Source organism: Gouania willdenowi, chromosome 10 (genome assembly GCF_900634775.1).
Source record: "Gouania willdenowi chromosome 10, fGouWil2.1, whole genome shotgun sequence".
Taxonomy (NCBI): domain Eukaryota; kingdom Metazoa; phylum Chordata; class Actinopteri; order Blenniiformes; family Gobiesocidae; genus Gouania; species Gouania willdenowi.
Window position 1 is genome coordinate 26,120,439 of NC_041053.1, and position 22,381 is coordinate 26,142,819.

General features: G+C 39.8%; 1 protein-coding gene and 1 long non-coding RNA gene across 2 annotated transcripts; one reads left to right on the forward strand and one right to left on the reverse strand.

Moving 5' to 3' along the window:
• Nucleotides 1–4,627: 4,627 nt before the first annotated feature.
• On the reverse strand, nt 4,628–6,636 carry LOC114470989 (POU domain, class 3, transcription factor 4-like). The gene has a single exon (XM_028459453.1). It carries the CDS (start codon nt 6,598–6,600, stop codon nt 5,515–5,517), a length of 1,086 nt encoding a protein of 361 aa, XP_028315254.1. The 5' UTR covers nt 6,601–6,636; the 3' UTR covers nt 4,628–5,514.
• Nucleotides 6,637–7,578: 942 nt separating this feature from the next.
• Nucleotides 7,579–21,863, forward strand: LOC114471577 (uncharacterized). The gene is made up of 3 exons (XR_003674987.1): nt 7,579–7,817; nt 20,862–20,923; nt 21,715–21,863. It is a non-coding gene; the product is annotated as an uncharacterized LOC114471577 (long non-coding RNA).
• Nucleotides 21,864–22,381: the final 518 nt, after the last annotated feature.

The window sequence follows — 22,381 nt, forward strand, 5'->3', positions numbered from 1 at the left end:
TACTGCCTATTTTGAAAACAAAAAACTTTGTTTCACTAAGACTTATACAGTATTTATTATCTGCCCATCCAAGTAAATATCTTATGAGTCTGAATTGATGTGTATTGTTGGATTTGTACAAATTCTTAAAATATGAGGCATCTCGAAGCTATGATTTTTTTTTTTTCTCACTCTCTAGCTCTCTTTTTTGTGTTAATGGAATGTATGGAGACCCTCATAATGACGCTTGCACATGACCTAGCTTTTATTTGAAGTTTAAGTGTTTGTATGGTGTTTATTTGAAAATAGAATTATAAATCATTTGTGTATATATATATATATATTAGGGATGGGAATCGAAAACCGGTTCTTTCTGAGAAACGGTTCCCTGTAATCCCAATTCCTGGGAATCGTTTGTTTGCTTGCCTGTCCATTCCACTTATCGGTTCCTCTTGCGTTGCAAATACGTAACGATAAACTCCTCCAGGTCCTGTATATTGTGTGTTTATGCTAGTACCAAGTGAAGCTCCTTCCACCATATAGTTGTTTGCTGTTTACCGCCGAGAATCCACCTCCTCCACCCACAGCTGTGCTGTCCTCCGTGCTGTGTTTGTAGCGTCTCTGTTGCTACGCTAGTCACTTCCGGGTTCTGTACACTCGCGCAAAAGTTGCTTCTTGCACAGACTTTTCTTCTGAAAACAACAAACTTCAGCAAGAACACACACCTCGTCACCAGTATATGTCCTCATAACAAGTAACCAGACACGGGAGACGGACTGGTACTGATCGTTGTCTTTAGTTTGCTCTTTCACACGTCCACACACGGCTGATGACGTCACATGTAACAACGGGGACGGCGTCTCTGAAGGTCCATCTATAGAAATGTAAACAGAGGCTAAACTAAAGCTTTACTGTTTAAATACATAATATTAAGTGCAGCTGTACTCTTGGTTAATAGGTTCTTTTTTACAGAATAATTATTTGTTTTATGTCTGAATAAGTTTTGGATCAAGTTGTTCAAGTTCAAAAGGAGCACTGTAAATATTCTCAAATGTTTGTAGCCAAAGTGTCAGATATTATATATTATTACCCAGTGAAAACAATACCTGGTGGATTAAAAGAGAGCTGATTGCAGGAAATTAAAGATTATTATTATTTTTATTATTGTTGTTGTTGGTATTATTAATAATGATTCTGTTGATTTAAGTGTGAGTTGAAACATGTTGCTCAATTTTAAAGGTGGCCCAAGAAAGGTTTGTAGCCACAGCTTTAAAACACTGGTAAAGTCATGGTTGGACAGAACATACACAAACACCAGCTGATGGTGGCAAAAAACAAACCAAACAAAAAGCAAGTGCACAGGCCGTCTCTGGTTGATTTGGAGGAGAGCTAAAGGCTGTTCTAAAGACATGAAGCTCACGGCCCGAGCAGCAGCAGTCGACCTTTATAACTGGCGTCCTCTCATGTGGCTGCTGTTTGGTTCTCATCATGTGTTCTTGGTGCAGCCTCCAGCTTTCCTCCTGTCTAATTAAAGATAAATGTGATGTTCACTGCATGTCCTCTCTTTGACCTGCTACCTTTGCCTGTTTTCCTGCAAACACTCTATCAGTGCCTCAAAGACTACCTGCTTTAAACTCACTGCTAAAGCTTTTTTATTCACCTCACTGACCTTCAGAGGAGTAACGGGGAATGCTCAGAGAAACTGTAAAAAATATATGGAAAATGATTGTATTTATTTATAGAGGCAGAAAAAATGGAGGCCATTGTTTTACTCTTTTACTTCCTGGACTTTCCACTGGTTTTAAATGTGATTCTAAATCAGGGGTCACCAACCTTTCTGAAACTGAGTTACTGTTTAAAAAACACTTCTAAAAAATACTAAATGTTCACGATTTCACTTTAATTAGAGGTTAAGATTACAAGGACGTATAGCAGTAACTTAGAAATGTAAGAAATGTTTAAGATTCAACATGCAACACTTTATTTCTCCTAATTTATGCAATTATTTTATTTTCATTACATGTTGTAGAAAATTATCATCTTCCTATTTCACTAGCTTCCAACAAACAACTTTTAACTTATCGTATAACATGACAATGATGTCTTATTGTATGAAAATCCTGCTTGTATTTAAAAAAAAGAATATATATATATATATATATATATATATATCGTATTATATGGAAAGTGTATTTGTACGGTTGCCATACGGACAACCCCTGGTGCTATTAGAACGGTTACCGAAGTACAAGTACGTAGGTTTAGGGTTAGGGTTAGGTTATAAACCGATGTCGCAACAATTTTTATGGTTAGGATTAGGTTTAGGGTAAGGTTTAGACTTAGTCACGTGACTTAAACTGGCCAATAAGGGACGCTGCGTATGGATAGAATGCCGGTATATTGATATGGCAACCGTACGGATAGCCACAACACTTAAAAAATGTTTCAGTAAAAATAAACATTTAAACTATAGTCAATTTATTACGAGAGCTCCATCACGTGTAAGTAGACTACCTAGTACTTTCTACATCTGTCATACGTATTTATCTTTGTGATGTTAAAACATGGAAAGTAAATCAGATTTTAGATGGAGCTCATTGGTGACTAGAGCTCCTGAGGGCACCTCACATGGTCCATGAGGGTGACCTGGTGCCCCCTGCTCTAAATGGTTTCATAGAGAAGTGTGTGACGATGTAGAAAAGGCATGAGTCAGTGGTCCCATCATCAGCTGCCAGTAAACACTCTGCTCATCCTCCTCCTGTCACCACTCACTTGTGCTCATCACCACACCCCCATGTTGTCTGATCATCAGTCCTCACTTATATAGGATCTGATTCTGGGGCTCAATTATCTGCAGTAGAGCCTTGATTCCCAGCTGCATGTATAACCTGGAACTGTTTGAAAGAATAATTAGCTGAAGTTCAACTTTAAACCTCATCATCCTGCACTTGTCACAGTCCTCTACACATTTCTCCAAGTCAATCATTTTTCTGCTAGTGAGGTATTCTTGTGGAGGTGTCGGTTATTCTTTAAAGACTCATTTTTTTTGTTTTGTTTTTTTGATTGAACTAAAGGTGTTTTTAAAAACTACATACAAACAGGAATTCCGTTTACTGCAGTGCTGCTGGACCTTGTTTTGCTTGGTTTCTTCCCTCTCTGGGTCCTTCTTTCTCTCAGAAATCAGGGATTATTTCCAACTAAAATAGATGGATGGAATCAATCAGCCATGGTTTTACTTTTCTTCTACATAACCGCCCCCTTTCACCTCCACCCTCAAACCCTTTTCTCTCTCTCTCACTCTCCCAGTCTCCCCCAACCCCCCTCTCAGGGCTGCAGACTGAGGAGATGCATAAATTCAGACACATTAGTATTCCAGTCAGGCTCTCCATTTCAAGGCAAGGCCCTAGCACCCTTCCGCCTCTCCTTCACTCTCCCTCTCCAGACCTATTTTTGAATCACTTAAAAAAAAATAAAAAAATAAAAAGCCGCAGTTACTTGTTTCCAAACCATCTCCATAGATATTTTAAAGCATTAAGAAATATATGTATACCTTTCTTTTTTGCAGAGAGAACACTGCTGCACTCTTTTGCCCTTGAATGCCCAATTATACAAAGCTGTACTCTTTGAAATGAGATTCATCTGCTTCTGATTGTGTGTGTGTGGGAGTGTGTGTGTGTGTGTGTATCATTGTGTTTTGCTGTCAGGCCCAGCAGCCCAGGCGATAAATCACGCATGTCTGATTGAGGAGGGCAGAGGGCCCGGACAATAACATTTCAGAAGAGCCTCAGTCTCACTCTCTCCATGATCTGTGGATCCATGCAGACCTGAGGCCCAGCTCCTGTGTGTGTGTGTGTCTGGGTCTCCAATACAGCTGCTAGTGACAGCACACACATGCAATGGCTGGATTTTGATATGACATTGAACAAAAGTGGAGGTTATGTTGCACATAATCAACTGTATGTTGTTATTATTATTAATATTATTATATAGGCAATATGTTACATTAGACTTAAGGAATAAGCTTCTCCACCAGCAATAGGAATCGGACATAAATTCACTTGATGACATGTCAACAAACAAACATAGCCATCAGTTTTTTTTTTTTAGAAATAAAATAAACACATCCAAAATAGTAAAATAATATTAATAATCATGAAAAACTGCATACCTATAATAAATAAATGTCTTAAATTAAAAACACAATTTCCCAACAAATTATATATTTTTTAAATGATATAGCCTACTCAAGATTTTAAAAATAAGAAACATCTTTTGTGAGTTTTTTTTTTAGAAAACTGTACAAAGAATACACAAAAGAAAACAATAACAAAACAATTAGACAAGCTACAAATCCTCTCTCTCTCTCTCTCTCTCTATATATATATATATATAATCTATTTTTTTTCTTAAATAAATAATATTTTTAGCCCATTTGTAGCCATTTCAGTGTTTTTAACAGTAACGATGTATTCCACAGTCTATATGTCACCCATCAGAGGTTCAACTCTGTATTAGACAGTGAACAATAGTATAGCAAGAAATCATTTATTACAACATACATAGTTTATTTCAAAACATAATACAAGCTTTATACTGAAAATAAATAATTACTTGAGCTGTCATCGAAATTTGGAATAAAACAGCCGAAACAGATCAATCTTACTGAAAATATTTTTTGTCTGGATTTTTCTTTTAAAACATTGCTAATTTAAGTGCATGAATAACTAAGAGCATTTGTTTAAATTAATGACTCCAAAAACGGTGATATATAAAACTGTACAATATTGGAAAAAAAAAAAAATACTTAAGAAAAACAAAACCAAAAACAAAACAAAACAAAAAAAAAAACAGGAGTATTTAAGGTTATAAAATTCTGATACTTGAATTAAAATTAAAGGCAGGTGTATAGCGTCGCCAACCCCTCTCTCCTATTTTCGGCTCTGGATCAGAGTCCACACAGTTTGTATGGTCGAAGGTGAGTGAAATCAAACTGGGAGGTTATTAATAAATAGCTGGATGTGTGTATGAGTGGCTTTGTGAGCTACAGGCCATGAGGGAGGATTTCAATAAAATACAAATCCTCCAACAGCTGGAATGAGGCCCTATATTTGCAACAGTAATAATTTCAAAAATAATGAGAGTATAAAAGGGTGAGAGGGCAGTGAAGCGGCAACAAATTAAGTAAGAAATCATGGTGATATATTAACATTTGTTTGACGTCACTAATCAGAAACAGACCCAGAAAAAACAAACAAACATGAGTCCCATTTGGAGTTATTCTAACACGGACCAAAAAGGCGCTGGCAGGTTCTTTAGGCACATTTTGTGTTTATAAATCCGGGGATGGAGACAAATCAACTGACGGGGCTCCCGAGGTAAAGGTGAAGATGTGACGTCTGCAGACTAATGCCCTCGTGCTCAGTCAGAAAACGTGAAGGCTCGCGCGGGGTTTTCTCTGTTATTGTTGTTGTTGTTGTTGTTGTTGGTGGTGGTGTCAGACTGTCCAGAGTCCGTGCCGCGGGCGCTCAGTCCCGGTCAGAGATCGTGGCACGAAGACGCGTCCCCCGGTGCCCCGCCGTGCGCATAGGGCCCGTCGTGCGGCGACGGCTCCCCCGGTGGAGTCATGCGCTTTTCCTTCTGCCTCCGGTTGCAGAACCACACCCGGACCACCTCCTTCTCTAGCTGCAGAGAGTCCGCCAGGGACGTGATCTCCGGCGCGGAGGGTTTGGGACACTTGAGAAAGTGCGTCTCCAGGATTCCTTTGACGCTGACCTCGATGGACGTCCTCTTCTTCCTCTTCCTCCCCTGAGCTGCTATCTTGTCTATACTGCTGGAGCTGCCCGTGGACGAGTCCGCCTCCTCCAGCCACTTGTTCAGCAGCGGCTTGAGTTTGCACATGTTTTTAAAGCTCAGCTGCAGAGCCTCGAACCTGCAGATGGTGGTTTGGGAAAAGACGTTACCGTAGAGCGTGCCCAGGGCCAGGCCCACGTCCGCCTGCGTGAAGCCCAGCTTGATCCGCTTCTGTTTGAATTGCTTGGCAAAGTGTTCCAGCTCGTCTGAAGTTGGCGTCTCTTCGTCGGAGTGGTCGTGGCAGTGATGCCCGCCAAGGTCGCTGTGCTCGGGGCTGAGAGTGTCCCTGAGGCCCGGGTGCATGCCTTGGCCCTGAGGGTTGGCTGGAGGAGTGAGGCCCCCGTGCTCCAGCATGCCGTTGACAGTGAAGCCCGTCTGGGAGTAAATGTTGAGCTGCTGCCCGCTGGTGATGGAAGAGTTGTGGGACACCGGAGTCCCCCACGCGCCCGGGTGGTTGCCATGGTTGTTGTGATGAGGGGAGTGATGTGCAACGTGCGGGGAGCGGTGATGGATGATGCCGAGCTGCAGGTCCTCGCGGCCTGGTTTCACGTCCTGCTGCTCCATGGAGGACGACCAGGTGCCCTCCGACAGGCTGGTCGCCCACTGGTGCCCGAGGGGGTGTCCGTTGCTCTGGACGCTCTGTAGGTAGTCAGTCTGGAGGAGTTTCTGATGCCCTCTGTAGGGGCTCGCAGGCTGCATGGCCTGGCTATCCGGGTGGATCATGGGGCTGGATGTGAGCAGGGTGTAGGGGCTGGACGCAGCTGTTGCCATGCTGGCTGCTGAACCCCACTAATGCGACTGAAGGGAGGGAGCAGCTCAGCCTCTGACATCTCCCTCTCTCCCGAGTCTCAGCAGCAGCCTGATGCAGACTGACAGCTCCCCCCACCAATCACAGTCCGACTCAGACGCGGTGACGACAGCGCTTCGCCAATGACAGCTCGGAGCTCCTCAATCCCCGCCCCCTCAGATCTGGAGCTGTGGAGAGGGAAGGTTTACGTGCAATCGAACCGGAAGTGTGTTGGGGAGCCGGTCCAGTGGGTCTGGCTTTGGAGTGACGTGAGCGTGGAGCGCAGTTCCTGTTTATTAATGAAAGTTTCCAACTGATTTACGCACGAGTTTTACTGCCGCTCCTGTCACCCCTGAGCGCGTCCCGAGAAGGAGATTGAAGCGCAATGGCATTTCTGAGACGTGCCAGCACTTAATTTGGAAAGATGCAATCAAATAGGAGCTGTTCTCACTGCTAATTATTAACTCTGTAAACGTTCCCTTAGGTGTTTGCGGAATAGCACGTCTGAGGACTTTTACGCACAGCAGTTTTACGTATATGGCCAACATCCTTACCTAATTTTCCACCTATAATAGCCTATACTAGAGCAGATTCATTTGGATTTCATTCTTTCTTAGTCTTTTTTTTTTTTTTGTATTTTTATTTTATCTTATTTAAAAAGAGGTGAAAATCCCCAAAACTGTCTATTTAATAAAAAAAAATACATTTAAATGACTGTTTCCATATTCACTCGTCACCTCCTTAAAAACCAGAATCTTTTATAACCATCCCATTTATCGAATTTGTTCTCACCTATGATATTACCACAGTCTTTAAAGATCCCATCAGATCAGCTAAAGGATCTATCTTCATATCCAGGAGCCAACTTTGAGATGCATAATTATATTTGCCATTAGAAGACGTTCGTCCTCGTCTTCTCATTGGATTGCAATTCCATTAAATATATTGCTCGAGCTCCCAGGTTAAGCTTGATTTAAATTTGCATACATTTTCATATATTTAGGAGAAATAAAAGAAGGCTGCAGCCACCAGAAAGTCATTAAAGTGCGCCGAGCTGCTGGTGGAGAGACGGAGGAGAGTGGAGAGTGGAGGCCCGGAGCAGGTGAACTTAACCGCGGGCTGGAAGTGTGGACAGGAGTCGCTGGAGGGTTGGAGAGCCGCAGGGGCCCCTCGGTGTAAACCGGAGGAATCACAGTGAAAGGTCAGACTTTACCTTCTAGCCCAACAAGCCTGAATATGAATGGAAGGTAATTCATTAGAGTCACGTGTGTTGTTTTATTCAGGTTTAAAATTACCACTTGCAGCACTGTGCGTAAATTCTTTATGGAGCCTCTTCTTTGAAAGTTGGCTGGAAGTGTGTGCATGTTTGATGTGGAATGACAGCGCTGCTGTGCTCGTGGCCTAGTTTGGTGAACTGGATTAGTTTCGTTGGAGGAGGTTGTAGGATGAAAAACACAAGTACAGTGGAAAAAAGAAGGTATGTTTCTGCCACGAAAAGTGATTTTTGGGGAACGGATTTTCCATGAAAATCAAACTACACGTCACGCCGTGTGTCTGATTTTTTTTTTTTTTAGAAAATGTACGATTTTGGATTTTATGGAGACTAAAAAGAAAAAAAAAAAAGCGGACACAATTTTAATGTTGTTATAAATCTACGGTTTTTTTTGTGTGTGTGTGTGCGCACAAAGCAGGCAAGAGAGGGGATTTGGAGAGGCGGTTGTAATGCTCTCGATAGTGTAAGTTTCTAAGTGTAACAGATGCTTCTCCAGAAACGCTCCTTGTGCCGCTTCCCTTTTATTCACATCAACATTTTTCTGCCGCTGAGCGCGTTTCCATAGCGAGGCGAATAAAAGGCAAATCCCCGCTCCGCGCCTCCAATAAAGAGCCCATTCACAGATAACCCGGGCCAGCCCCGCTACACTTACACCACGCTGCACTGCGGGCTCTCACACCAAGCTATGCACTCTATACTACTGCTGCTAAATCACCGCAACCCAACACTTATAATTTCTCTCATTTCAGGATCTTTGTGCGCCTTTTGTGCTGTTGTTTGTGTTTGCTTTGCCGGCTGGGAGTTAACCTTGCAGCTCCTGTGTTTGTGGAGCTGTTTACCGAGCAGCCAGTGGAGTAAATAAAAAGAACTGCGAACGACAAATCATTAGGGAAACACAGGCCAAACACAGATATGCTCAGTTTTAATGAAAAATAAATACCTATTACTTTAGTGGAAAAACACCACCAGAGGCCTTTTCTATACTTCTCTACGTCAAACAAATAATAATAACAATATTTTGTTGTTATGTGAACATATTTATCTACATTATTCCTTTTAAATAGAAAAACATTTTATTTTATATATCTGAAAATAATATATATATATATATATATATATATATACATTGATGAATGGAGACCCCCCTTTTTTTCAAACAGCAGAATTTAAAAAATGATAATAATTTAAATGTTTTGTTATATCTATTTTTTAAAGAAAGAAAAACCGATAGGTGTCATTTATGTGCAACTTGTAATGTTGTGGAGAAGACAAATATTTTACTATTATAAATATGTGAAATCAACTAAATCTTTTATAAAAATGACATTTTGAGCTCCACTCTCTTAATCTACTAGGTGATAAAAAAAAATAAAATAAAGTATTTTGTATATTTTTCCAAATTGGAAACGAATTTTATAGAATGATTTAATTTATATTTAAAAAATTAAAATATGTATATTTTTTAAAAAGCGTCTTTGTATAAATGTCGGTGTGAATAGTGATGTTTTGTGGTGTCTTGTTGGATAAACGCGCCTCTCTCTCTCTCTCTCTCTCTCTCTCTCTCTCTCTCTCTCTCTCTCTCTCTCTCTCTCTCTCTCTTTCTCCACATGGCGCGTCACGCTGCGGCCCGTCTATAAATCAGACTTATTATACAATTGAAACGGCCGTGGGCCCCAGGGCGGGACCTGTCACACGGTGTCACGACCTTCCGCAAACTTTCCCCACGGAGCTCAACATCTGAGCTGCTGGAAGCCAACAGTGGCCACACCAGCTACTATAGTTCATCCATTTATCTGTGGGAGTGCGAATAGACTTCCAGCCAAGAACAAAGGGCACAACGCACATCTTCATTAGAATTATTATTTTTTTTATATCATTCTGAAATGTAAATATTATTTTTAATTTTTTTGAATATTTATTTTTAAAAACTTGTGTGGTGGGGCTTTAATTTGAAGGATTGCACAGCGTCCTTCGTGTCAACTCTAGGCCTGAACTCGTTCCCTGGCAGCGGCACAAACTTCACCAGCTCCCAGACACCAAAATCGATATCCCCATTAACCCGTGACGTCCCCAATAAAGGACAGTGACACCATGTTTAGACAAGACACCCTGCCACCCCCCCCCCCCTCCCCCTCCTCCTCCTCCTTTTCCTCAGAAACCAAACCCACTAATCTCACATCATCTCAGTGACGAGTCTGTTTTCAGCAGCAGCTCCAATCTGTCTTTTTACGCACAGACCTCACTCTGTTTTCCCTGTCTCTCACTTTCTGCGTGTGTGTGTGTGTGTGTGTGTGTGTGTGTGTGCGTGTGTGTGCGTGTGTGTGTGTGTGTGTGCGTGTGTGTGTGTGTGTTTAGAACTGGTTGAGGGGAAGAAATACATTGGACACACCGATGAGAGAATGCAGATGCAGCAAAAGCGCATCCCATGAGGGCGCACCACGTGTAAATGTACATTCATAATGCATAAGGCCTGGTGAGCCTCGGTCTGGATCTCTGGTTCAAGGGGTTATAATGTGTGTGTGTGTGTGTGTGTGTGCGTGTGCGTGTGCGTGTGCGTGTGCGTGTGTGTGTGTGTGTGTGTGTGTGTGTGTGTGTGTGTGTGTGTGTGTGTGTGTGTGTGTAATACTCAGACATATTAATAATAACATTGACTGAGATTTTGCTTTGGTAAGAAGTGAGTAGAAGATGCGATGGTGAAAGTTTCTTTGAAGTGTTTGTGTGGCTTTAGGTAGAAGTTGTAAGAGATGCATTTTTAAAATACAAATCATCATTGGGACAGTGCATATTAATATGAATTTATGTAAATATGCCAGAATTAGCCTCAGGACTATTTTTCATATGTAGTCCCTGGAGCAATGTTGGGTTTCGGTGCCTTGCTCAAGGGCACCTCAGCAGTGCTGGAGAAGTGCCCTGGCACCTCTCCAGCTACCAGGACAACTTTTGTATCATGTCCTCACGGACTGAGCTACTGCCGCCCCACCATTGTGTGGTTTGGGTGTTTTTAAGTCATATTTTACTGCAAAAAACAAAAAAACAACAAACAATGAATAATTAATACAGACTCCATAGTTTGTTTCCTCACAAGAATGCCAGAAAGTAGATTTTTTTTAAAAATTTTAAATACTTTTTATTTTTCTTTACATTGAAAATTCTCAGACATTTACAGTTGACTCCTTTGTTTTTACAAGAAGATACTCAAATTAAATCAATTTTGTTTGTTTTTTTTTGTACACAATGAGGAAACGGTTAGATCAGAGGTTCCCAACCTTTTGTTGGGTCGTGACCCCATTTTTATATCAAAAATGTTTTGTGACCTCAGATGTCTTTATACTGCATTTCATTTGAACTAGATTTATATTTGAGAAAGTAAAAGTATAGACATCCTCTGTTTGAGATTGTGTGTCGTAAAAATGATAATGAAGTAATAATAATAATAATAATAATAATAATTAATAATAACAATATTGTTTTAATCAGTTTTTTTGGAATCAATTACTAGATATTTCAGGATTGTCCCAAGGTTGGAATAACATCAGCATTATGTCGTAAGTTTTAAAATTATCAATAAAAATAAAAAAAATAAGAAAAAAGAAATCACTGTTGTTGTCATGATTATGGAAATTTTTCAGATTTGTTCCGGGATAATGAGGTACAAAACATAAATTATTGGTTGCACAACTGCAGCTGTAGTTTAATATCTTCATTGTTGTGGACTTGTAGCAAATAGGATGAGATTCATTATAGTTTTTGTCATTGTCAACTTGACATTTAATATTGTGGCTTAAACTCTGCAATGGTTTGTAAAGAAGAAGAAGAAGAAGAAGTAGAAAGAAAATCCCCTTCCAAATTTCTCAGAAGAGCTCATAAAACTCAAAACATCAATTGCAAGAATAATAAGTTGAAAAAACAATCTAAAATGAAAATGAATTCAATCACACCAGCTCCTGTAAAAACCCTCCGATACACCAAGAACAAACAGTTATTCATCATCTGCGAGGATATGAAGCACCTGAAGAGAGAACCTGTTTGTCCCTTCTGCCTCCTCCCCCCTCCTCCAAGGATTTAGGAGATGATTCACTGCTGTGTGTGTGTGTGTGTGTGTGTGTGTGTGTGTGTGCGTGTGGTATAGTGTATTGTTCCTGTGTCAGTGAAGGAGACACGCCTGTTCAAACACAACAACGTGTATTTCAGCACCTCCGCAGCCCCTTTTCCACACCTTCCTGCTTCTCCTGTGCAGAGCAGAGACCTGTGGGCCTCCAGGCCTCCTCTGGACCATCAAAACCAGACTCTAGCAAAAAACAACGACATGCATAGTTCCACATAAAAACCTCTTTACAGCTGGCACTGCTTTCCTTCAACAAGTCCAACACTAGCTGTGTTTCCATTACAGATTTTCGCAAATTGAAAGCGATATTTCTGAACGTCGACAAAAGTTGCGCTTTGAACGTTGTTTTGCGCAGGAGCCTTGTAAATCTCACGAAATCTCATCTCGCGAGACTTTGCCGCAGGAAGACGAACGCTCAATACCTCCTCAATAATTCTGCATTCATTTGTTGCTTCGCATCTGATGTGGCAGTTGTAATTTTTAAGTATAATGCTAAGAAACGTCTCCTCTTCTGTCGACACGTACCGCGCCATATTTTCTCGTGGTCATGTTACCAGGTACGTCACGTCACGTGACCGTATGCGTCACATTCTCTGACGTGTATTTGCGGAAAAAGTGTTTCCATCGCACTTTTGTGACACATTTCAATATGAAAACATCTGAAATTCCTCCTCATGAAAGCGTACAAACTTTTTAGCGATATTTGAGTGTTTTTTAAATTTTTTTTTATTTAAGTGTTTCCATTGCCAGTTTTTATTGCGCTATTTAGAATTTGCGCATTTCCGAGCGTAATGGAAACGCAGCTTCTGTCGATTTTCAGTGACCGGCTTCTATTCATTTCATGTTGCGTTATAGAGCGATTTATCTGTCATATACAACAACCAGCCAACGTGAATGTTGCCTTTCCTTTCCCCAGTGTCCCACAAAGACACACACACACACACACACACACACACACACACACACACACACACACACACACACACACACACACACACACACACACAAGTACACACACACACACACACACACTCGGGGTCCCTCTGAAGGAGCAGGCGGAGCTGGCAGTTGCACATCTGCATTTCAAACACAGACTCTCTGGGATTCATTATTAATTAGCCTGCTGAGCCCTGGAGGAGTGATGCTGCCATGACACACACGCATACACGCACACACACACCCACACACACGCACACACCCACACACACGCACACACACACACACACACCTCGTGACCCCTATGCCCCCTCTGCAGCTCTACAGTAAGGGAGCCCTCACCATGAATACTGAGCTCCACATCCCATCACTTCCTCAGCTCAACATCTAGTGAGAGTGATGAATTACAGCCGTAGACGCTTTTATTAAGCTGAACGCAGTGTGACTGTTTTAAGCAGCTTATTCATTTTAGCTGTTTAGCACCGCACATTGTCAACTGACACATGTGAGGGGATGAGAGAGCATCGCTGCAACCGGCCTTCAGATCAACTCAATAAACAGCGACAAAACTCCACACATGCCTTTGTTTGGCTTTATTCTCTCCTATTTGTGGCGGGAGAAATAAGGTGTATTTTATGCTCCTGCAGTTCTAATTCAGCGAGTGTGCGCATCAGCTCCACGCGTTAACCTCCACCAGCAGCAGATATAGAGGCAGATCAGAAAGACACACAGTGATTATGCATGAGTAATGTCTCCAGGGTCCGGAGAGAGAGAGAAAGAAAGAAAGAGAAAGAGCGAGAGAGACATCAAACGCACCACAGCAAGAACACTTTGTCCACAACACACATCCCACCACTGCATTGGAAGTTGGGGGGCTGCACAGTTTACGAAAATATACACGTCGGGAAAAAATAAATGGGTTTTTAGCTCATTGTGCGTCTTCAGTTGAATTGGTATGCATGGAGCTGGAGGCAGAGATCCAGCTACGTGTGACAACATGTGTGTAAGGGGGGGGGGATGTGATATTTCTTAATTTTTATGGCTCATTCTGCTTTTATCAACTGCTCTTTAAGCTTCATCCTTTATTTCACATGTTAGTAGTTGATAAGCAACATGTGTCTCCATTCAAGCATTCATCTATCAAATCTATAATAGCTCCGAAATATTATCATGGCCACTGGGACTTTTGCACTGGGCAACTTGTGATCTCTCACCACACATCATCACCTCTCCGATTGGATTGCTGCAGGCTACAACACTGGTTCTGGCAGCAATTTGAACCTAATTGCATAATAGAGCCGAACACCACCATCATCACTGTCTTGCCCCTCTAGTCCTCAATTTGGGCCTCACGGTGGCTGAAGCTGCTGCTCAGCTGTCACCTTCTATCTCCATTCAAACCAGTGCCAGATGAAACAGGAAAGCACACCTGTAGTTCAGCATCTCGGATCAGATTCAGGGACCTCCCTGGATGAAAGATGCAAGTATCAAAGAAGGGAAAAATGAATGTTTCTTAACAACATAGCGTTGCCTTTCTTAAAATGGGAAATGAAGATTCTGGGGCAATCAAAAAATCTGCACAAATGTTGTTATAAGTTCTCACTCTGAAAGGGAATTCTGATTCCCCGTTCGGAGCGTTCCCCTCTCGGCCGGCTCCTTCTTTCAAAGAAATGTACATATGATTTTTGGGTTTGTACCAATTCCACCTGGAGTTTTGACAGAAAGAATAACAAATATGGGAAACATTTAATCTAGAATAATATCTTTATCTCCAGCGCTGTGGACTGTGGGAGGAATGGACCCCCGTCTGTTGCGGTCTACTGCCACTGGGAGCATGTACCGGTATGTGTGTGTGTCTGATCACCGTGTTTCACCGTGTGTTTGGGTTGGACGTGTAAGACGGGTTGAGAAACCCTCCACCCCCCGGGGCCAGGAACTCTGGGTAAAGAGGAAGAGAGGTCTCACACACTCTCAGGTTTCTAAAGTATGTTTGTGCACCAGCGATACAGGATGTGACAAAAAGCTTCTCAGTTGTGCTTCTGCCTCTCACTTGGAAAGATTCTTCATCTGCAGGAAAGAAAATATGAATTAAATCCTTTTAACTCTTCTCTGTTTGCTGTCAGTGAGGTTAAGTGTAAAGCAAATAAGGCTAATGTATCTGCAAATACTTAGTCAAAGTGGATTTGGGTCTATTTTGCTAAAATACATCCATTTAAGCATAAAATCAGACAGGATATGATTAGAACCCTAAAAGTCAGGAATACTTTATTCCTTTTACTGGCATTATGAACAACAGAAATGAAAACTATCCATAGTTATTAGAACAGGCCTTGTAAATACATTTAAATTGAAAAGGACACATGTTTTCACTAGGGCTGTCACTTTAACGCATGAATAATTACAGGAAGAAATAACGCGCTATAAATATGTATCGCGTTCATCCCTTTTTTTTTTGTTTTTTGCACCACAAACAGCGTGGAACCTTTCTCATTGCACGCGTTTCCGGTATACCCATAATACTGATGCACCAGGTACAACAGCAGAACCTGAGGAGAAGCCTTTGTGGGCGTTATATTTCAGTTAAAAAAACACACCGGATGGAAAACTACAGAACCAGTTGGTGTGCAATTCGGTCAAGAAAGAGTTTGTGGAGCTTTTCCTCCTCAATGCTAACTATGTAGCAGCTAGCACCCCAATGCTAACTATGTAGCAGCTAGCGCGAACAGTGGTCCTACGGACACTACACTAGATGACAGGGTTCAGACAGAGCCAAAATAATTAAGTCCATGAGTGACAAATGAACAGTCAGTGGATAAATGATTGTAGTGGACAGTCGACCACTATCGGTGTTAAAGGATGTGGGCGTGGCTACTACTACTAGAAGTGATTACTTGATGTTATTACAGTATTTTATTTTGTGATGAATAATGTGATTTTTGACGTGTGTAATTTACAGCAGTGCGATGAATGGGTCTGTTTTATTTATTATTATTTATCTGAAGTAGAGAAAAAGCAACAAGTTTGGTGTTTAATAACTGCATTGACCATAAAAGTGTTCTTACTGTTTATAATGTGCTAACTTATAGCACTTCATATAAACATGATGTTTTATTTCATTTATAGTATTTTCTATTTGTAGATTGACTAAAGTACACATCAGTATTTCCCCTGATGGTCTAAACTAAAGGTGTCAGCAGCCCTTGGGTCTACTGTCACATACATATGAATCCATCCATCCATTTTCATACCCGCTTATTCCCGTTTAACAGGGTCGCGGGGGTCTGCCGGTGCCAATATCCGGCTCTCATAGGGCGCTGGGCGGGGTACACCCTGGACAGGGCGCCAGTCCATCACAGGGCAACACAGACACAGACAACCATTCACTCTCTCATTCACTCCTATGGGCAATTTAGAGACTCCAATCAACCTTACAGTCATGTTTTTGGATTGTGGGAGGAAGCCGGAGTACCCGGAGGAAACCCACGCAGCACGGGGAGAACATGCAAACTCCACACAGAAAGGACCCAAGTCCACCCCAGGGCTTGAACCCAGGACCTTCTTGCTGTGAGGCGGACGTGCTAACCACTAAGCCAACATATGAATGTAAATGATTCAAATCTGTTAAAAACCAACAATAAAGCCACTTTGTTAGACATAAATGTTTTGATCTGCCGCAATAATGTAATTTAAATGAAAATACCTCAAGTTGAGGGTGTTTCTCAGCATTTTTTTGGGTGAGATTAGAAAAGAGATTAAATAGATTAATTAATCGCACACTATTTTTAATTTATTGACAGCACTAATTTTCACTCCAGTTGATTGGTATAAATAACGATCAACGTTAATTCCATTAATCATAGATAATCTAAGCCAGAGATGGGCAAGTTTTAAAACAACGAGGGCCACAAAAATGTGATACATTATCAACATTCATGATAATGAACAATCTGAGCATTAATGCAAGACAGAATAAAGGATTTTGTCTGTTTTTGTATAGTCATTTTGTACATTTTTGTAGTACTTTCTGTTATTTCTCTGTTTTGTGTATTTTTGTCATCAGTTTGTGTGTTATGAGTTATTTTGTGCCTTTTTTGTTGTGTACGATATTGATCGAGTCACTTTTATGTATTTTCCTGGTGGTAACGCTTATTTTTCTGTTGTTTTTGTTGTCTTTTTTGTGTACTTTTTCAAATAACGTCAGTGTTTTTGGAGTTATTGTAACTTTGCGGGCCGCAAAAAATTAGACATAGGGCCGCATAAACGAGACTATTACGAATGGGGAAAAAAATACATGTCAATGAAAACTTTATAAAAATATATTGATATTTTTGTTCAACTAATAAAAACTAAACTATTGAACTGAATTCAACCAGAACTTGTGATCGTGTGGTCTTACGCATTGATCAAACCAAATGTGTTTACAAACAATAATATTATCCCATATCGGTTTGATCAATAATAACTATAATCTTATGCTTAATATTTTTGTCGACTATATCTGTAACAGATTTAGATTGACTGAAATGTAAGGTTATTGAGTTGACTAAGTTTGGACTAAATCTAAGTTGCATTTTAGTCAAAAGACTATGACTGAAAAGAAATAAAAATGTGAAGCTAAGCACCTAGCGATGTTTATTCTGATTTGTTATTATGGAACCTTTGCTAATAAGTGTTGTGTTTTTTTCTCTGCCAATCAATAGCTACTGAAATAATCCATACATTTGTTACGTTGATTATTGTGTTTCTATGATGTCAGGGTTTTCCATTAACTAATTGAAAGGCTTTACAGTTCAAGGGCGACGCGGCAGTTTGAGTTGTGGGGTTGTTCTCAGGAAGGTGGATGACATCATGTATGATCATTAGAATATGTGTGATGCTAAAATAGCACGAGGGGCTAACAAGCTAATGGGCACGGAGTAGACATTTGTTAGAAAATACAAAAAAAATGTAATATCTAATTCAAACTGATTTATTTTTACGATTAAAAGGATGATCAGTGTTGGCTGCTTGCTGTGTGTCCCTCACAGGTCACCGTACTTTACCATTTTAACATACTGTAGCTCCTTTTTGGATTTTTCTGTTGTTTGGAAAATGCTCCATATATGAAAAAACAACATGTTTGCTGCACATGTGAACTGCACAGCTGACTCTTATTTGCGATTTTGCACTCTCAGTTTTATTTGTTTCATTATTTTTATTACAACTTTTAGAAACATTTAAAAACACATGAGTAAATCTTAACATAATAAAAACAATCCCAAGAGAGACATAGATATATAATGGAAGTGAATTAGTGAGTAATTGTAAAAGAAAATAAATAAGAAATGAAAATCCCCTTTTTTTCTTTATGGGTTATTTATTTTTTATTTTGGCAGAAAAGCAATCAGTAGATGCCTCTGAGGAAGACTGACAGTTGGCAGAAGATCAAAGTCAATGTACTGAAAAAAGTTGTCTAAATCAGTGATTCTCAACTAGTGGGTCGCGGACCTGTACTGGGTGGGTCGCGGACAGCTGGTCAAAAATAAATGAATACTTGATATCTCTCATGTTGGACTTGTCTTTTATTTTGATAGAAACCTTTCTTTTGACAGTCATGCTGTGAAATGCTTGTTACACAGGAAAATATATAGATTTATGTTTTAAAAATGATTATATATTTTTGTTTTCAACAGCTATTTTAGAAAAAATAAATTTGGTTGATTGAATAAAAAAAAAAACAAAAAAAAAACTGGGTCACGATTTAATGACCGTGGTAAAATGTGGGTCACAGGGTGAGAGCAGTTGAGAACCCCTGGTCTAAATAATTGAAACCTGATTATTATTATTATTATTATTATTATTATTATTTTTTTTTTTTTTTAATAAAGTAGTCTATGAAAGGTTGCCAGAATAATAGGAACATATTCACCTTCTCCTTCATCAACATCAATATTTTTCTAACTGGATAGATATGTCATCATTTCCTTCACTAAAGTCATATAGATTGAAGGAGTTTTTTTTTTTTTTTTTTTTGCTTCCAGTGAAAAATAATCAATCTTCATGCAAGTAATGTATAATATTGTCTCTTTGTGAATTCTGCTGACGCTGCTTCACCCCAAACAATGCCACCAAAGGTTAAGGATCAACCTGTTTCTGTAGAATCTCAGAATACATTTTGGAATATTTCTTCAGTATATATATATATATATATATAGTCTAGACATGGGGACAGTGCAATGTCATTGGGACACATTTACTACTTGGTCTAAAGTGTGTGTGTGTGTGTGTGTGTGTTTGTTGAGGTGGGGGTGAACACATGTTTACGTTAAAGTGGTCCAGCTCTGACACCCGTACGATAGGACACAAGCACACATACTTCCATTGATTAGCTTTCCGTTTCATTTAGATTCAGTTGTTCAATTATTGTATGAAACCATATTTATTGGGCTTTTATATCTTTATGGCTTGTGATGGTGCATTACCACCACACAGGTCTAGTAAATCTAATATCTGTGTTCAGACACTGAAAGATGAAGCACTAATTGGTGTGTTACATGGCCCAACATCACGTCTTATAATGGGAATGGCAGACGAACAGTTCCATATAACATGGCGTCTGTTGCCTGATACCACGCATGCAGGTACTAAAGACAACAACAGAAAAACCCTGAAGAGTCGAGTAGGCCATGTTCCACGTAATGGAAATGTTTCATTATTTACCAGTGGAACAGTTTGCTCTCAGCCTGCTGGTTTACTGGAAGTTACTGGAGTTTCTAGAAGTAGAGTGACAAGGATGCCTTTCAGCAACATGCAGCCTCCTTTCCTCCTTCTCTTCAAGCTTTCTCTCTCTCTCTTTCTCTCTCTAAAATGTTCCTGTTCGAAAACTTAGAGTCGTGCCTGGCTCAATGGTTCCACTGCAGCAGACTCTTCTATGATGACATCATGGCTGGTTGGGATCCTTTATTGGTTCACTATCTGCTTGTCATCCTCCAATCACTGCATTTCATTTGTTAATGTTAAATTCCTTAAGGTTCATCTGTTCTTTTGTAAGTCTAAGCCGCAGTGATTCTCAACTGGTGGTTCAGGACCCAAAAGTGGGTCGCGGACCTGTGCTTGGTGGGTCGCAGACCGCTGGTCAAAAACTCAATGTCTCATGTTGGACTTGCCCTTTATTTTGAAAGAAACTTTTCTTTTGACAGGCATGCAGTGAAATGCATGTTGCACAGGAAAATGTATAGATGTGTGTTTTTAAAAAGATTATATTTGTATTTTTGAAAAACTAAATTTGGTTGGTTGAATTCTAAAAAAAAGTAGGACCCAATGACAAAATGTGGGTCTCAGGATGAGACCAGTTGAGAAACCTTGGTCTAAGCCCTAGGTTCCCAAAGTAGGAGTACTCAACTTGTCATATTCTTATCACACTCATGTGAAAGACATGCATTCTAAACTGTCTTGGTTAATGGCATAGAGGACAAATTGCATCAAGTTTGTTGATGTTTATGCAATAAATAATAATGGAAAAAGAACCCAGATTTTTTTCATGATAAACTTTTATACAGTGGGTTTTGCCACACGCATGAGACTCGTAAAGTAACAACAGGAAAGCTCTATAGTTACCCCAAAGCTGAAAAGTCTATGAAAAGAATTGTTATTTATAGAAGAGCTGCTGCTTGGAATTCATGTCCGACTGCCATTATTACAACAAAAAACAAAGTGTCCTTTAAGAAGAAAACAAGACAGTGTTTTTTTTTTAAGTGAATTCTCATCACGATAAAGTGCACGTTTAATATTTTGAGTGTAATGTGTTTTGTAATGTGTATAATACTGTATGCATTATATATTTAGGAAAACTGGTATGTCATTACAAATGTAAATATTTTTGATATATGAATTGTATTTTTGAAGTTTTTGACTTGTACTGAAATGTGAATTTGACTTTTTATGGACCCTAGGAAGACTAACGACCACCTTGTGGAAGCTAATGAGGATCCAAATAAAGAATAAAGAGCACAGGGTACGTGAATAAACATTTAAAAAGCGTGACAACATTGCAAACTAGAGCAGCAGTCAGGAGCCTCCGTGCATTGCCACAAAATATGCAAATATGACGAGAGCTACATTGCTTTACGTTAGCAAAACGTGCTGTCAAGACTTTGATGGCCTTTGCCACCACGTACTTGTGTTAAAACTTTGACAAACATAAAAAGAAAATACAGGACAAGACTCAGACTCTCTCAAATGTTTCAGCTAAACAGTCTTTTACCGTACCTTATGTTGTTTTTATGATAACTGTGTCTGTTTGGCTTCAATCTTTGAAGTGTACTTGAATGTTGTTGGGTGGGGCATGTGCATTTTTGTTGTACTTTGTGCAATGACAAGAAAAACATTCTATTCTATTCTATTGTAGAGTTCTGTGCATCTTTTTTTTTTTTTTCGTGCATCTTTTCAACCTCGCCCATCTCATTACAGTCGTAGCTAGTTGTATTTCACAATTTCAGGGTGTTTTCTCACTAAAAATGCCAGTAGGCAGGGTAAATAAATCAAGTGATAATTCTGAATAAGATGTTTTTTTTTGTGTCCTTACAGATTACTATTCTTTTTTTAAAATTATATATTATTCCTGAACATCATTGGTCAAATTCAGAGATAAATTTAACTGTAGGGTTACATTGTAATAAATGACATTACATTGTTATGTTTTTTAAGTGTGCAGGAGAAGGGGGGCTTCAATGTCTGAAGGGGTACAGGACTGTAAAAAGTTTGGGAACCACTGGTCTAAGTTTTCCGATTTCTGTGCTTTTACAGGTACGTCTGGCTTTGGAGCTGAAGGCCCAGCTGCACCCACAGGTTTCCCCTCATCAACATCATCATCATCATCATCAACATCATCACTTTTACTCTCACGTGTGTAATGTAATTCATACAAGGGAAAATGTTTCTCCATACATTTTCAAGGAGGCCACCAAGAGTTTTGTTCTTCTCTAAAGACGTCACATCATGAGAGGTCGTAGCATTGTTGGAAATCCTTCATTTAGACTCTTTTTTTTTTTTTTTTTTTAACTCTTTTTACTAAAACTCACATGGGTCCATCTGTTGTGGTGCTTTCAGAAATACAGACCTTTTATTGTGACTAAAATGTGACGAATTAAAACCGTTTGTATTCCATGATAGTTAGGATGTGATGTAAACGTGCAACCACTGTAAACACTGACATCATATTGTTCTGCTATAAACAGTCGAACAGATTCAGATGTGTGTGTGTGTGTGTGTGTGTGTGTGTGTGTGTAGTGTGTTTTGCAATTTATTAAAGGCCATTAAACACTTTTTGCTTTCAAATTCCTTTTTGTGTTTGAGTTTTTTGGACTCGTTGTAGTATTTAAATAAAGAAAATGTGTGTTCTATCGCGGAGAATTGCAAACTTGTTAAAAGAGAAATGAGAATTGGACTTTTTATGCTACGAACTGACTGCACA

Bases quoted from the DNA above. Each gene is read 5' to 3' on its own strand.
- LOC114470989 (XM_028459453.1), bottom strand. From the start codon at position 6,600: ATGGCAACAGCTGCGTCCAGCCCCTACACCCTGCTCACATCCAGCCCC.